We start from the raw sequence: 14645 nt of genomic DNA, 5'->3' as shown, positions 1-14645 counted from the left end.
GCCTCCCTGTGACATGGCTAACTTGTTGCCCCTCTTCACCTGGCTCTTAGAGGAGGCTGGTTCCTAGTGCTCTCCCAAAGCATCCTGTACTTCCCTGTCATAGCTTTTATCCTCCATTATTGAAATTACAAATAAGTCTTATCCTTGAATTGAATGTTTCATGAGAATCCCTTTTACTGCTCTGTGTCTAGTACATATTAGAACATTCAGTAAGTATTTGTTGAATGCATGAATGACTGGATGTCCAGGATACTGTTATCTGAAATATTGTCTTAATTCGGCCACTTCTCACCTTTTCCATTGTTTTTACCTTAGTCCAAGTCACCACCTCTCCTCTCAGATAGATTCCTCCCAATGGGTCTCCTTGCTTCCACTCTGTCTTCCCCATAGTCTGTTCTCACATGGCCACCGGAATGAGTCTGTGTAAATGCTCACCACGTGACACCCCTCCACAGTGTCTAAACCTACTGTGCTTCTCTTTGCCCTCAGGCCTTTTAGACCCTACATGATATGCCTATGATTGTCTCTTCAATATCATGTCCTCTCACTCTTCCCTCACTGTGTTTACTGCTACACCCTTCTTTTTGTTCCTTCAACGCACCAGGTGAAGTCCCCTCCCAGGGCCTTTGGCCTGGCTTTTCGCTCCACCTGGAAGACTCTTCCCCAGTTAGTGAACTGGTTTGCATCCTGCTTTCACTCAAGTTTCTGGTCTTTATCACCCTCTCTTCCTGTTTTATTTTTCTCGTAACACTTACTCTTGGCATTGTGTGACCTTTGTGCATTTGTGTATTTACTTTTTGTCTTTTAGTGTAAAATAATCTCTGTGAGGTCGAGTTCTCTTTGTTCACCGTAGTAGCCTTTGAACACTTCTTGGCACCTAGGCAGAAACCAAGAAATGTTGGTTGAGTGAATCAGTGGGTGTATGCCTTCTGTCACCTTGAGCTGGACTCTTCACATGTCTGATTCTACTCCTATTCTCTCTGGGCTATGCAACCAATGAAGATTCTTTTCATCTTTTTATTTCTAATTCAAGTACAGTCTCTTTGTCATGTCCATCTCTGAGTTCCAAATGAAATGTAATCTCTGCCATGCTTGGTCCTTCATACATAATTTAAATTAGATACTTAAAGGGTCTTTAGTGTATTTTGGAAATAAAAATTTTCATCCAAATTTTGATGATTTTAATTTATGTTTATAGACTTTTAAGTAACAGTGTAGGGACTTCCCTGGCGGTCCAGCGGTTAAGACTCTGAGCTTCCACTGCAGGGAGTATGGGTTCGATCCCTGGTGGGGGAACTAAGATCCTGCAGGCCGTGCGGTACGGCCCCAAAAAATAAAAGTTTAAATAACAGTGTAAATGCTGGTTGGCTGTTTTGCTTTTTGTCAAAAACCTTTGCAAAAAACTGTGAAACTTTCCGAAGCATCCATTATAAAGTTTTAGAGAGAACAGAATTTATTTTCAGTGTGCTCAAATATGTATTGTATTGGAATTGGTTCAGCATAAATCACTAAATCATTTAAATTTTTTAAGTGAAATACTTTTAACACTGACCTTAATTCTCATTATTGAGAACTTCAAAATAAGTTCATATTTCAAAGTCGTGTGCTTATATGCGTGGGGTCATATGTAAATACTTTTTAAGTCACTCCATGGCAATGAGTCAGTGCTTCTCTTTAAAAGCATTGGAATTTTCTTTAGGATATTTTTGATTTGGTAACAAAACTCATAGACAGTTGACAGTTAATTGAAACAACTTGCTGGCTCATTAAATTTGTTTTTGTTTCTCTTTCCTTTTACATACCTGTGCTGCCTTCCTAATAGTTTCCAGTGCTTTCCCACAAAAGGGTGTCATTGGTTTCTCAGTATATCCACTAAGTTAGTGAAATTATTATTAACTTCATTTTACAGACTAGGAAACAAAGCCCAAGAGGATAAGCAATTCTCTGAGTTTACATGCTTTGTGAGGGAGGGATCCATGGCTCTTAGTCTGTTGTTTTTATTCTTCTCTTCTATGCAGTTTTTTTCTGAATTCTTAATCCAGTGTATGCTTTTTATTTTATTTTGCTAATTATATAAACAGATTTATAATTATACAAATTTGTATAAACTATGTACACATGAAAAGGCTCTTTTTAATGTATAATACTGATTTTTTTAGATCTTAACATTTGCCTGTGATGCCTGCAAAACAGTGACACTACATGTTCCCTCCAAACTAGATGCTGTAAAATATATTGGTAGAGGTAAGAAACTGCCAGAATATGTAATAAATCCTAATTTGGTTGATCTTGTAAAATTAGTGTAATCTTCAGGAGGATAACTCTATTGGAACTAATAGTTAAAACTAATATAGTACATTCCAATACTTTTTTAAAAATATATATGGTGTCAATCCAATGAACGGAATATTGTACTTTATTGAAAAACATGATTATATAAAGTAGTTAAAATTGTTTAGTTTGAGTAATTACTAATATTTACGTTAGATGAAGGATATGGTATATGTTATAATACGTCTATGAAATTGAGAAATAGTATTGAAACTATTTCTTGAGTTTAAAGGTGTTGTTTTTGGATTTTTATCCTAAAATATTTTGGCATCTTACAACATTTACTTCCACATATTTTTTTTCAATTATTTTTTTCATATAACTCAAATGTATACCAAAAGATCAGACCAATGAAGACACAGAATACGATGACTATTTAACAACAGATGCAAAGAGTTCAGTAATAATTTAATGTAATAACTACCAGTTTTAATCTCTAGATTCTGTTTAACTTGTTTTAAGTGTTCTCATGTATTGCTCTGTGGCTAGTTTCAGTTAATAAAGAAAAACTTTTTTGGTGTGAGTTTAATATTCAGACTGTAGAGTTCACATGCTTTGATTTCAGAACAAATGGCTCTTCTTTAAAAGGCTGTGAAGTAGGTATCAGAAGTGATGGATACGTTTAGTTAAGCACAACTGAATTAACCGTATAGTTTCATATATCCTTTTAAAAATGCAAAACTTACAAGTGTCAGTGTAATTAAAGTTTTTGACTGCCCCACCTCAAATGCATAGCTTACTGTTAAAGCTGTATATTGCTTTGTTTTACCTTACAAATGATTGCTGTGTACATTTTCTACAGTTAACCTGAAGGAGTGCTTTAAATCTGCAAATCTAATTCATTCAAGTGATCCTGATTTCCAAATTTTAGAAGATGGTTCAGTCTATACAACAAATGCCATTCTTTTGTCCTCAGCGAAGAGATCTTTTACCGTATTACTTTCCAACACAGAGACCCAAGAAGAGAAGAAAATACTTGTCCTTTTAGAGCAACAAACAAAGGTATACCAAAGTATAAAAATGAAGTATGACGAACTGTTTTCTTCAGGTGGAACTAACATGACCAGGGAAGATGTGAATCAAAAAAGATATGGGATAATTTAGCTTGAAGAAGAATAAAAGCCATGACTCAAGTTAACATTTTTGAAATGGAAAAGGGTTGTTCAACATATGTTATCACAGATTATAATTTCTTTTTATTTGGGACATAAAAGGAGAAATTGGGATATGGGACAGCATGAGAACTTGAGATTAGACACAGAGAAGCATTTCTTGATCTTCACTGTGGAATAGGTTTCCAAAACAAGAAACATTATTGTTTAAGATATTTGTATATAACTTGGACTTTGTAGCTTTTAATTATTCAAGAACTCATATGGCATGTTAATGACTTAGGATGGTGTCCTACTCTGGGCAGCAGTATAGGGTCATGACATGGTTAATTACTCTGAGATACATGAGGCATCCAGAGATAGGTCTCATGTATCTTAGCATAATTTTTAGTCTTAGAAAATGGAGGACTATTTTAGGTTAAGGTTTGGACTTCACACATACTTATGACTTTTTGACATCCAAGATCAAAATGACTTCATTCAACCACTGGCCATTACTCATGACAGCTGTTTGAGAGTTGTCACCATGTTTCTCTCCTCGTTCTGACACAGATCTCTCTGTTGGTCCCCTGGCTCTTCCTAGTTGCCGGTGAGTGGAAGATGCTTATGCTAAATTTAGAAGGGCACCTGTCTGCTTACATTCTTTGCATATTTCTCCTCCCATGTTTTTGCATGGCAGTGTGGCAACAGTACAGTGTTTTTTTTTTTTCAGTTTTGCTTCTAGGCTTCCAATTTCATCTCTCTCTCTTCCATGTTCCCACCAAGTTATTTTCTCAATAGGATTGCTGTGATAACAGTTAGGGCAGGGATTTCTTGGTTATTTTTTTTCTAGTATTGACATTTCGTTTGGTTTTCAAGCACTACCATGGTCTTACGCCTCCCCAGCTAATCCTCATGAGAGGAGAAAGATGTATCAGAGTTTTAAAGTTTGAAAATAAAGTAGTCGTTGGCTTTTAAATAAATAATATTTATTATTAATATTTTTTTGTCTTCTAAATTGAGGTACTGAGGAAAAGGCGTTCTCAAGAAAAAGTTCTAATACGTGCGAAGAGAAGATGGGCTCCTATTCCTTGTTCAGTGTCTGAGAATTCCTTGGGTCCTTTCCCACTCTTTCTTCAACAGGTATAATTTACTTTCCTTCCACTGTGAGAGTCTATGGTTTCCATTTTTGTAAAAAATTTAGACAATGTGTATGCAGTTATTTAAAAAGTATGTGTGTATGAATGTATGGGTGAGTATGTCTATCATATGTTTCAATATATGGTATAAATGCATCTCTCTATAACTATGTATACTTTTTTTTTTGCAGTTTTAGTCATGCAAAAGCCATTTATAAAACTGTAAAACCCATATAGCACTGTCAAACGCATGCTTCCTTAATGAATTTTCATATCATCAAGGGTATCTCAGAGCCTGGGCATAGTCTAGAAAATCCCAAAACATCTTCCATAACAAAGGATGAAATTGTTGATAACAGGTCAAATGCCATGAAGGGGAAAGACACATACACCTTTCCATGGTTTCTCCCCAGGTCCACTGCTTAAATCAGACTGGATCCACATTTTCTCTCCCCTGTTTCATTTTTAGTGGAAACCCCAGCAAATCTTCTTTCCTTCCTCCCTTATCAGTGGTCACTACCATTCAGTCTAGCTCTTAGGTTTCTTTTCCCCCAGTTCTTGAAATGGTGAGAGAGAATCCTTGTTTATATCCCATCAACAAATTCAATGCAGCTGAGAAAAGAGCATTTTAAAGTTGAGAAAGAAATTGTTAGAAAATAATTGTTAGTCATCCTAATAGATAAGGATCCTACTAAGAGGATGAAAACAATTTGGAAAAAAATTTTCTTTTTGAATCAAATACCAAAGTAGCACACTTGCCAGGATATTACGTCATTTCCATTCTCACTCATTTTCATCCTCCCATTTAGCCCCTATAATAGAGAAGATGCTGAGAAATAACAAAAACTAATTAAGGAAACCACTTTCCAGATGTTTGCCTGCCGACAGTATACTTTAAACCCAGTGTCTCAAATATTATGTTATATATAATAAAACTTGAGGTGTAAAACTTTGACAGAAGGATAACTTTTCATGCTCAGAATACTTTGTTATCTAAGACAGGGAAAGTCCAAAATGCTTGATCCATGTAGTTACACGTAGCCTTTAAAGTACTTCTTAGTTATTCTGGAAAGCTAAGATGCTATTACATTATTTTCCTCATGCCTTGCTCTTGAATTTCACAATTATTAGTCTTCCTTATTCTATTGCTGCTTTTTATTCAGACATAATAATAAATTAAAGAGGGCAATTACTTATTGTAAAATGTCAGTATGATTGCATAAGTATATAAATGAAAGTTTTGCTGAAATACAAATTTGTCTTTTATGTATATGATGTCTACTTTCTAGATTCAATCTGATACAGCACAAAACTACACTATTTACTATTCCATAAGTGGGCCTGGTGTTGACAAAGAACCTCTAAATTTATTTTATGTAGAGAGAGATACTGGAAACCTGTTTTGTACTCGTCCTGTAGATCGTGAAATGTATCCATCTTTTGAGGTAAAGTCTAAAGTTTACATATTGTATTAGTAAAATTAAACGTGGCTATTTCGTCTCCCTTCCTCAATTCATTTACTCTTGACTGTTTTCTGACTTTTGGCATCCGTGCTCTGGGTACATCTGATAGTACAGACCTGACTGGCAGCAAAAAGAATTTTATAGAATAAATAGCCTTCGATTCTATTAGATTGTTCTGGGAATTACAGTTTACTATTTTTCTTTTCAAAAGAAAAAAAGAGTACCACTTTGAACAGTAGTTATTTATTTGGCAGAAAAGATCTGTGAACCTCTTTATGGTACTGAGAGTGATACCATAGGAGGTAAGTCAAGTTCAGAAGTTAAGCCTTGGTACCTTTGCAATGAGAGAAAGTTAACTTGTGGTGAGCAAGTAAGGAGTGTGGACAGTGCTTAACTAGGATAACTAGGTCTTTTCATCATCTGGGCAACCTCCTGTGGTGGGATGAGCGTTAATATATAAGAATTTAACCTAATGTTGTGTTGATTTTCCAACAGGAGCTGGTCATTTTGCTTAACTTAGTTTTAATTATTTTATATCTATTTTGGATGATGTAATTACTTAGCTTTAGAATTACTACAACATGACCTTCTAAGTACCTGTGATGGTCTGTTCTTTCTATGATAGCTGTTATGAGAAAAATTGGAATTGAAATTCATATTATAAAATCAAAAGAATAAATCGCATCTAGACCCAATTTATAACCACTCATTTGGTCCATTTCTGACTCCCCCCTTTTTAAATTAAAAAATTCTTATGAAGAAAGTTATCTAAATACAATCATCAATATGCCTAAAATTCTAATTAGAAAATAAAATAATATCTCAGTTAACTGCACCTGGGGAATTTGGAATCCTAAGAATTCAAAGTTATAAAAGATCCAGAAAATTGTATTTAAAATTCATGCACCTGAAACTTTCAAACAAAGCAAAATAGCTCTCAAGACACTTTCGGGAAAATAATAATAAAAACCCTTACACTCGTGAACAACAATACAGCAATGGTGAGGTAACCAAATTTAGCTATGTTATTATATTAGATAAATTTAAACATAAAATGCTATAGTGCATCATGAAATTAACCATCTCTTCTGGCATTAAGGTTATGTTCACATCCCAAAACAGTAACAAATGGTGAAATCCGCACTGTGATGCTGAACAGTCTCCAAATGAAAGCCAAAGCGAAAGCAAGTTTGAACCGTAGCTTTTTTTTTTTCCATTTTACTCTCTTCACAGCTAGTTGCCTTTGCAACAACTAAGGATGGATATACTCCAGAATATCCACTGACCCTACTAATCAGAATCGAGGATGAGAATGATAACTTCCCAATTTTTACAGAAACAACTTACATTTTTAATGTTACTGAAAACTGCAGAGTTGGTGAGTACCCACCGTGGCCATACACGGCAACTTAATGTTTAAATTCATTAGCTGAGTTTCACTCTGGCCACTGGGAGGTGGCACATCCTGCTGCCAAGAACAAGGGACTTGCCAGACGGGCGGCTGTAGGTGGCATTTTACTCTGCCTTTTGCTAGCTGTCTGACATGACCCTGGGCAAGTTTCCTAATCTTGACAAGCCTTGGTTTCCTCATCTGTAAAATGGGATATTAATATACAAGGTTGTTTTGAAGGTTAAAGGAAGCACAATATACCTTGAAGGCCAAGCACAGTGCCTGAAAAATAGGAGTGACTCAATGTTACTTTGCCTTCCTGTGTGAGGTAAAATAAATACTTTTAAGAGACCATATTTTCTAAATATTCTAAGAATATTTTTAGAATATTCTTTTCTAAAAAAGAGTAAGTCTTTGAGCAACGGATGTCTTGGCCTTGAAGAGAGCTGGCTGATGTTCTATAGTGATTAAATGATAGACAGTATTCTGAGCATTATCATAAAGGTCATGGAGAATAATATATTTTCTCAATCTTTTGAAAATTGACCATTTCAACTAGGAGTCGGAATGCAGATTTTGAGTCTTCCCTTCGAAAAATCTAACTAAACCAAGAATTTTCAGAGCAAACTGACCCATATGATCAATTTAAGTGTAGGCTTACACATAGAAAAAGGTTAAAGAATAATTGGAATTCTTTAGTCCAGGAATACAAAGGCCATGGAGGGATATTATCAACATTTATAAATTTATACAATAAATACAGTAAATACAAATATGGTTACCAAATTCCAAAATGTTGGAATGCTGGGATATTTAAAAGTAAGTGCTATTTTATATAGAAGTCTGAAAATGTATAAAACCTATTACTATTATCAATTATGTGGTCCAAAACTTTTTTGTGGTAGATGGAGAGGAGTCAAATAAAGGGAAAGTTGAAACTGTAAAAGTTTTTGAAATTAAAGAGGATTTTTCTATATGTAGGTACTACCGTGGGACAGGTTTGTGCAACTGACAAAGATGAGCCTGACACACTGCACACGCGTCTAATGTACTCCATCATCGAGCAGTTACCAGCATCACCCACCCTCTTTTTTATGCAGCCAGCTACAGGTGTGATCACCACAACATCATCTCGGCTAGACAGAGAGGTAACATAAATATTAACAAATAAAGCCTGATTATCACATGGCTACTTAGCAGTACCTGCATATCTCTGTATACCAGCTGCAGATGTGCTTTTGAAAAGCATGTTGTGAATCTAATTTAACAAAAATTATTTTAGGTAGGTTGATGGAGGTCATTGACCTTGCAGTGCTCTGAATTTGAACCGCTAATTCATTCTCTCCTGAATTGTATGTTTTATAAAATCAAATTTCCTAATATAAACATATTTATAGTTGTAAAAAACAAGAAATGTCATATATGAAAAGTAAAACTTTCAAAATTTTCTTATCTACAGATAACAATGCTTCTTTTTCTATCTGTGTCATTTCTTCATCAACAATCTCATCTACACTCTTTCCCCTTACATAGATTAAGTGAAAGTTTATCTGGCTCTGATCTCTGGTTTAACATTTTCAGTTGACTGCTAGAAATCCTTGTTTGAACATTTCACAAGTACCTAAGATTCAGTACATCTAGAAATGAATTCTTCTTTCCTTCTAAACATGCTCTCCTTCCCATGTTCTCTAGTTAAAATGCCATTAGTACCTTCTTTTCCTTTACACATTTTTTCTAATGTCACCTTGGATTCATGTTCTCAAAATTGTATTTGATGTCTCCTCTCTTGCAGATCAAATTACTTTCCAAAGCATTTGATATTGACTCCAAAGTGATCGTAACATTCACATTCTGTCCATTTCTACTGCAACTACCCCAGTTTAGTAATTGTTCATTTTGTTATTAAACTATTACCTCCTCCACCAAACCTTTATTCTGGCCTACTTCCTACGTTTATAATCCTTAATATTAAAATATAGTAATATGTGTTTGTCACGTTTTTCTTTGATTCCTAAATCTCATATCGATTCATTTCCTCTCCCTCTCGCATGGACTAGAGAAGTGGTCTGCAACTTTTCTGGTCTCAGACCCCTTTACAGTCTCAAATATTATTGGAAATTCCAAAGATCTTTTGTTTATGTGGGTTATATTTATCACTATTTAATCTGTAAGTGTTTAAAACTATAAAAGTTTAAACTATGTATTTATTTACCCAATTAAAATAATATATTACATGTTAATGTAAATAATATTTTTATAAGAAATGATTACATTTCTAAAACAAGTAATTTAGTGAGAAGAGTGGCGTTATTATGCATTTTCTAAATCTCTTCAATACCTGACTTAGTATAAGACCAATGGATTCTCACATCTCCTGCATTCAGTCTGTTATATAGTTTTAGTCGAAGTATGTAAAGAAAATCCAACATGATATGAAGTTAGAAAAGAGTATGTTAACAGTAATTTCAGATCATTGTGGATAGTCTTCTTTGATACACCAAATCTTGACAGGTGGTAGTGTCATAAATGGGTTTTGCAATGTGCACTCTGAAGAAGGCTTGTCCATGAACTTTCCTACTTTGTTACATCAAAATACATTGGTCTTTCTTCTGCTATGAGTGGATAGTTTACCATGTGTGATTTTGTAACATCGTGCATTAGTCATATGGGAAATATTGACTCACTGAGTTATGTAGATCCTCCAAATACTGACACATCTAATTAAACAATATTGGAAAAAATCACCTCCTCATCTCCATTAATATCACGATGGTTCATAAAAGTTTTCCAGAATCCTCATTTTGGCTTGAAAACTCCAATTGACCATTGGCAACAAATAGCTGTTTTCCTTGAAATGACATATTCACCTTACCTATGACAAAATGTCTTCCAAATATACCAGTCTGAATAACCATAGGTGTCTTTCATGTAAAAATGGTATTCTATGAAAAAAAACCCAATAGCTAGTTCAGCTTATAAATCAATCACACAAGTACTTTTCCATGAAAAGAACATCATACTATGTTATGCAGAAGTGCTTTATATATACCTCCCATTTCTTTAGATAGACTATGGGTTGAAATCTAATAAAATTTATTAAAATTAATCATTTTTACTGCATTTACAAGGACATTCCTAGGTAAATTTTAATTCAATTTTATAATTTATAATTTATTTATTTTTACCATGAGTACGTGCCAGTGAAGAATGCAATTTCGTTTGTTGAATGAATGAATTGCTGTCACAGCTCTACAAATTATACAAATTCTTCATGGAATTTATGTGCTCAGAAAGAGCAGATTATAGACCAAATTCTCTTTTATCATCAAGCCTTGAATAGATCCTTCTGATAAATCAGTGGGAAACATTTGACTAACGAAGGAGTCTTGGAGTGCTTTTACCCAAGAGAGCTCTGGACTCACTTTCTGATCCCAGGTTTCCAATTTTTTTTATTGTTGGCCTTCAGCCCTTTAAGCTCTTTAAACATCAGAATTTTTCTTCCATCTGAAGATATCACAAGTTAATATTTAGGTCCCAAACTTGATTTCTTTCTTTGTTTTATCAGCCAGTTGATCATTCCCAATAAATCATAGTTTATTACAAACAGAATACATATTCCCTCCCATACGTAATACTAGTATGAGCTTTTAAAATTTTTTTAATGAAATAAGGCCATGAATTTTTAACTCTCATGTGACTGATTATGAGAGAAGAATAAATTGGGAAAAATTGGGTTTGTAAAAAGCATAGTGATCGAGAGAAATATTAGTTTTATTTTAGGTAATACATGAGGGCTAGAAAATTTAAGAGATCTAAAGGGAAGAAGGTGGCTTTTTTTAAAAAATTAATTAATTAATTTTATTTTTGGCTGCTTTGGGTCTTCATAGCTGCACGAGGGCTTTCTCTAGTTGCGGTAAGTGGGAGCTACTCTGTTGCGGTGCGCGGGCTTCTCATTGCAGTGGTTTCTTTTGTTGCGGAGCACGGGCTCTAGGCACGCGGGCTTCAGTAGTTGCGGCACGCAGGCTCAGTAGTTGTGGCTCGCGGGCTCTAGAGTGCAGGCTCAGTAGCTGTGGCACACGGGCTTAGTTGCTCCGCGGCATGTGGGATCTTCCCGGACAAGGGCTCGAACCCGTGTCCCCTGCATTGGCAGGTGGATTCTTAACCACTGCGCCATCAGGGAAGCCCAATGAAGGTGGCTTTTTAAGAGAAAGGTGAATATTCTAGGTGGACAGTTAGGATAGTTTTTTACATATAATTTAGTCTTATGAAAAGAGGTGAATTATAAAGGAAGGTGTTGTTATAATTTTATAGAAGAGGAAAGCTAGGGAAAAATACGTTTCCAACTGCCCAAGAGTACATTTGTTATTTTTGAACTTGGAAGTAGAACCCAAGCCTCCTAATGTTCAGTCCAGAGACATTATTATTAGTGTTGTTGTTAATCCTTCCATATCTCAACACTTGTGACAAATGAAACCATTATGAGGAGATACACTTTTTTTTTTTTTTGCGGTACGCAGGGCTCTCACTGTTGTGGCCTCTCCCGCCGCGGAGCACAGGCTCTGGACGCGCAGGCTTAGCGGCCATGGCTCACGGGCCCAGCCGCTCCGCGGCATGTGAGATCTTCCCAGACTGGGGCACGAACCCGTGTCCCCTGCATCGGCAGGCGGACTCTCAACCACTGCGCCACCAGGGAAGCCCGGAGATACACATTTTTTAAAACCAGTGATGAGCCTTCTGCAATCTCTTAAGAACGGAAAACGCTTAAGAACCAGAATCTATTTTCCATGAAGAAGAAAAAATTACATAGTTCCAGAACTTTGTTTTCATGCTAATTTAATGATCTTTTAGTAAATGTAAAGTAAATATTTAAAATCCACCTTTTTTTACAGGAGGATACCTTTATTGCTTCATTACGAGACTGGTATAGAGTCACTGTTGTGTATTTTTGAATATAAGAATGTACTTTGCATAGGAGATAACGATTTTGATTAATTACTAGGCAATTTAAAATGTACTATGACTATATCTTCTCTTTCTGTTAAGTAATGCTAAAACCAGTTACTTCCATGAGTAGCACTTTCAATTTGAGAAACTACTCTATTTTTGTAAATTAATTGAAAATTACTAGTGTGAGGAAATTGTTCTTCTGCCAGTACATGAAAACTATGAAATCTAATAGTGTACCTCTTAAATTTTGAATGCAAGGGAAATTATAGAGTGTAAATTAAGATTTCATTTACAATGTTGCTTTCACTCAGTAATTAATACTTACTTTTCAGGTAACTGATAAATACCAATTGAAAATAAAAGTACAAGACATGGATGGTCAATATTTTGGTTTGCAGACAACTGCAACTTGCATCATTAATATTGGAGATGTGAATGACAACTTGCCAACATTCAACCGTTTATCTGTAAGTGTGTGATATTAATAAAAGAAAAATGTACAATGTAGTGTTAGTTGCTACATATGTGCACCTCCACCCATGCCCCATGATTTCAAAGGAAGTATTCCCAGCCACGTGTCAGTAGTTTGGACTTGGGGTTTAAAGTCATGTTAACATAGTACTTTAGAAATTAGAAGAACTGGGCTGGCTTTACCTGGTGTTTTGTTTTTGTGAGAGTTACTAATTAAACTTTTTTTTGTTGTTTTTTATTATTTTAGTATGAGGTATCAGTGGAGGAAAATAGAGTTGATGTGGAAATCTTACGTGTTGCCGTTACAGATAAGGATTTAATTAATACTGCTAATTGGAGAGCTAATTATACCATTTTAAAGGGCAATGAAAATGGAAATTTTAAAATTGTAACAGATCCCAAAACCAATGAAGGAGTTCTGTGTGTGGTTAAGGTAAGAATAACTTAGGAAATTAGTTATTTGTAGCTTATAATGTCACAGATTAGCATACTAGAGCTTAATGAAAAGAAAGGAATTATGGTAAATGTAGGAATAAAGTAGATATTTAGGTAAATGTAAACACTATGTTTTTCATATATATAGTGGGATGAATATACAAATTTTGGAGAACATTTTTTTTATAAAGGCATGATAGTTTAAAATGATTATATATGCATGTTCAATGAATACGATATAGTACCCACTTTGTAACCAGTATCTCTTAACAATTAAAAAACTAGCACAGCTTTGACACCAGTGGGACACTGCCAAACTTTCCTAGTCTATTCTATCTATAGCTGTGTCCAGGAGCCTCTGCTTAATTACTGAATTTCCCAGATGATGAGTTATTCCTGGTCAGACCCATAGGGAAGCTGTTTATAGATCTGTTCATCTGTATCCAGTGTACATTACATTCTTAGCTTCCTGGTTCAAAATGGGAATCCTCACCCATTTGAAGATGTAAATACTTCTAAAACCTCTTTCTAATAATATTCTACAATTATCTCAGAAGACATCACTGCGAATTCAGGAGGCAGAGTTAGCCCATAAAGTGATCTGAGCTCTGGTTTTGGACAAAACCATGGGCTTATTTCTGCTGCCTCTTACTAAAACATGATTCTATCCTGGGTCTCTGTAGCTTCCCTGCTGTACATATTCACAAGGAGAATGGATCAAACATGACGAATTCTTTTTTTCTTACAATGATGAAAATTAGCTGCAGTTTGTGGGTTAATTTCTGTTTCAAAACAGCAAAGGGATTGTCCCTTAAATCTTATCTCTTTCTTCAGATATCAGGCAAAATAAAATGAAAACCTTCCATTAAACTTGGTACTACCCATGTTTTAGAGAGTAACTGGGATAAAAGAGATTAAAAAGGAAAGTGTAAAGCCCATAAGCTTTCTATTTTCTTGTCTCTCTTATCTTGAATACATTTCATAAAATTTGACCCACGTTTTCTACCCCAAACCAGGTACGAATAATTGTACTCATCTCAGAAGGGTAGGAAAAGTGGTTCCAAAATTAATGGACTAGTAAATTACTGTTGATTAGGGTACGGAGTCCCTAAAGTAATATTTCAAATAGTATTTCATTAAATACTATCTGAAATCGCCATCGGGACCTATAATATTACTTTTGTTAAATTTGCAGTTGAGGAATTTTTTTTTTTTTTTTTTTTGCTGGCTCCACCCAAATGCTCAGTCAGTTGAAGGATTTCCCTCCTTCCACCACCATCATATTTGTGGGTATATGTTTAATATTTTCATGACTGTTCCCGACACAGCACTTACATATTTCCACAGCCAACTAGTTACACACTAGTCACATTGCCAA

General features: G+C 35.0%; 1 protein-coding gene across 6 annotated transcripts in view; it reads left to right on the top strand.

The window, feature by feature from the left end:
* The window catches only part of DSC2 (desmocollin 2), a 32352-nt gene that overhangs the window by 4700 nt on the left and 13007 nt on the right, over positions 1 to 14645 (top strand). For all 6 annotated transcript variants that reach the window (XM_027127662.1, XM_027127663.1, XM_027127667.1 and 3 more), the window contains 8 exons: positions 2160 to 2244; positions 3134 to 3333; positions 4446 to 4565; positions 5851 to 6006; positions 7258 to 7402; positions 8396 to 8562; positions 12694 to 12828; positions 13080 to 13265. In XM_027127662.1, the coding sequence (XP_026983463.1) occupies positions 2160 to 2244; positions 3134 to 3333; positions 4446 to 4565; positions 5851 to 6006; positions 7258 to 7402; positions 8396 to 8562; positions 12694 to 12828; positions 13080 to 13265 (1194 nt within the window). The remainder of the gene's footprint in view (positions 1 to 2159; positions 2245 to 3133; positions 3334 to 4445; positions 4566 to 5850; positions 6007 to 7257; positions 7403 to 8395; positions 8563 to 12693; positions 12829 to 13079; positions 13266 to 14645) is intronic.

The sequence above is a fragment of the Aethalodelphis obliquidens genome, unplaced genomic scaffold (assembly GCF_003676395.1).
Source record: "Aethalodelphis obliquidens isolate GAN/ISIS:26980383/991018 unplaced genomic scaffold, ASM367639v1 scaffold32, whole genome shotgun sequence".
Lineage (NCBI taxonomy): Eukaryota > Metazoa > Chordata > Mammalia > Artiodactyla > Delphinidae > Aethalodelphis > Aethalodelphis obliquidens.
This window is presented reverse-complemented; position numbering and strand designations above follow the sequence as displayed.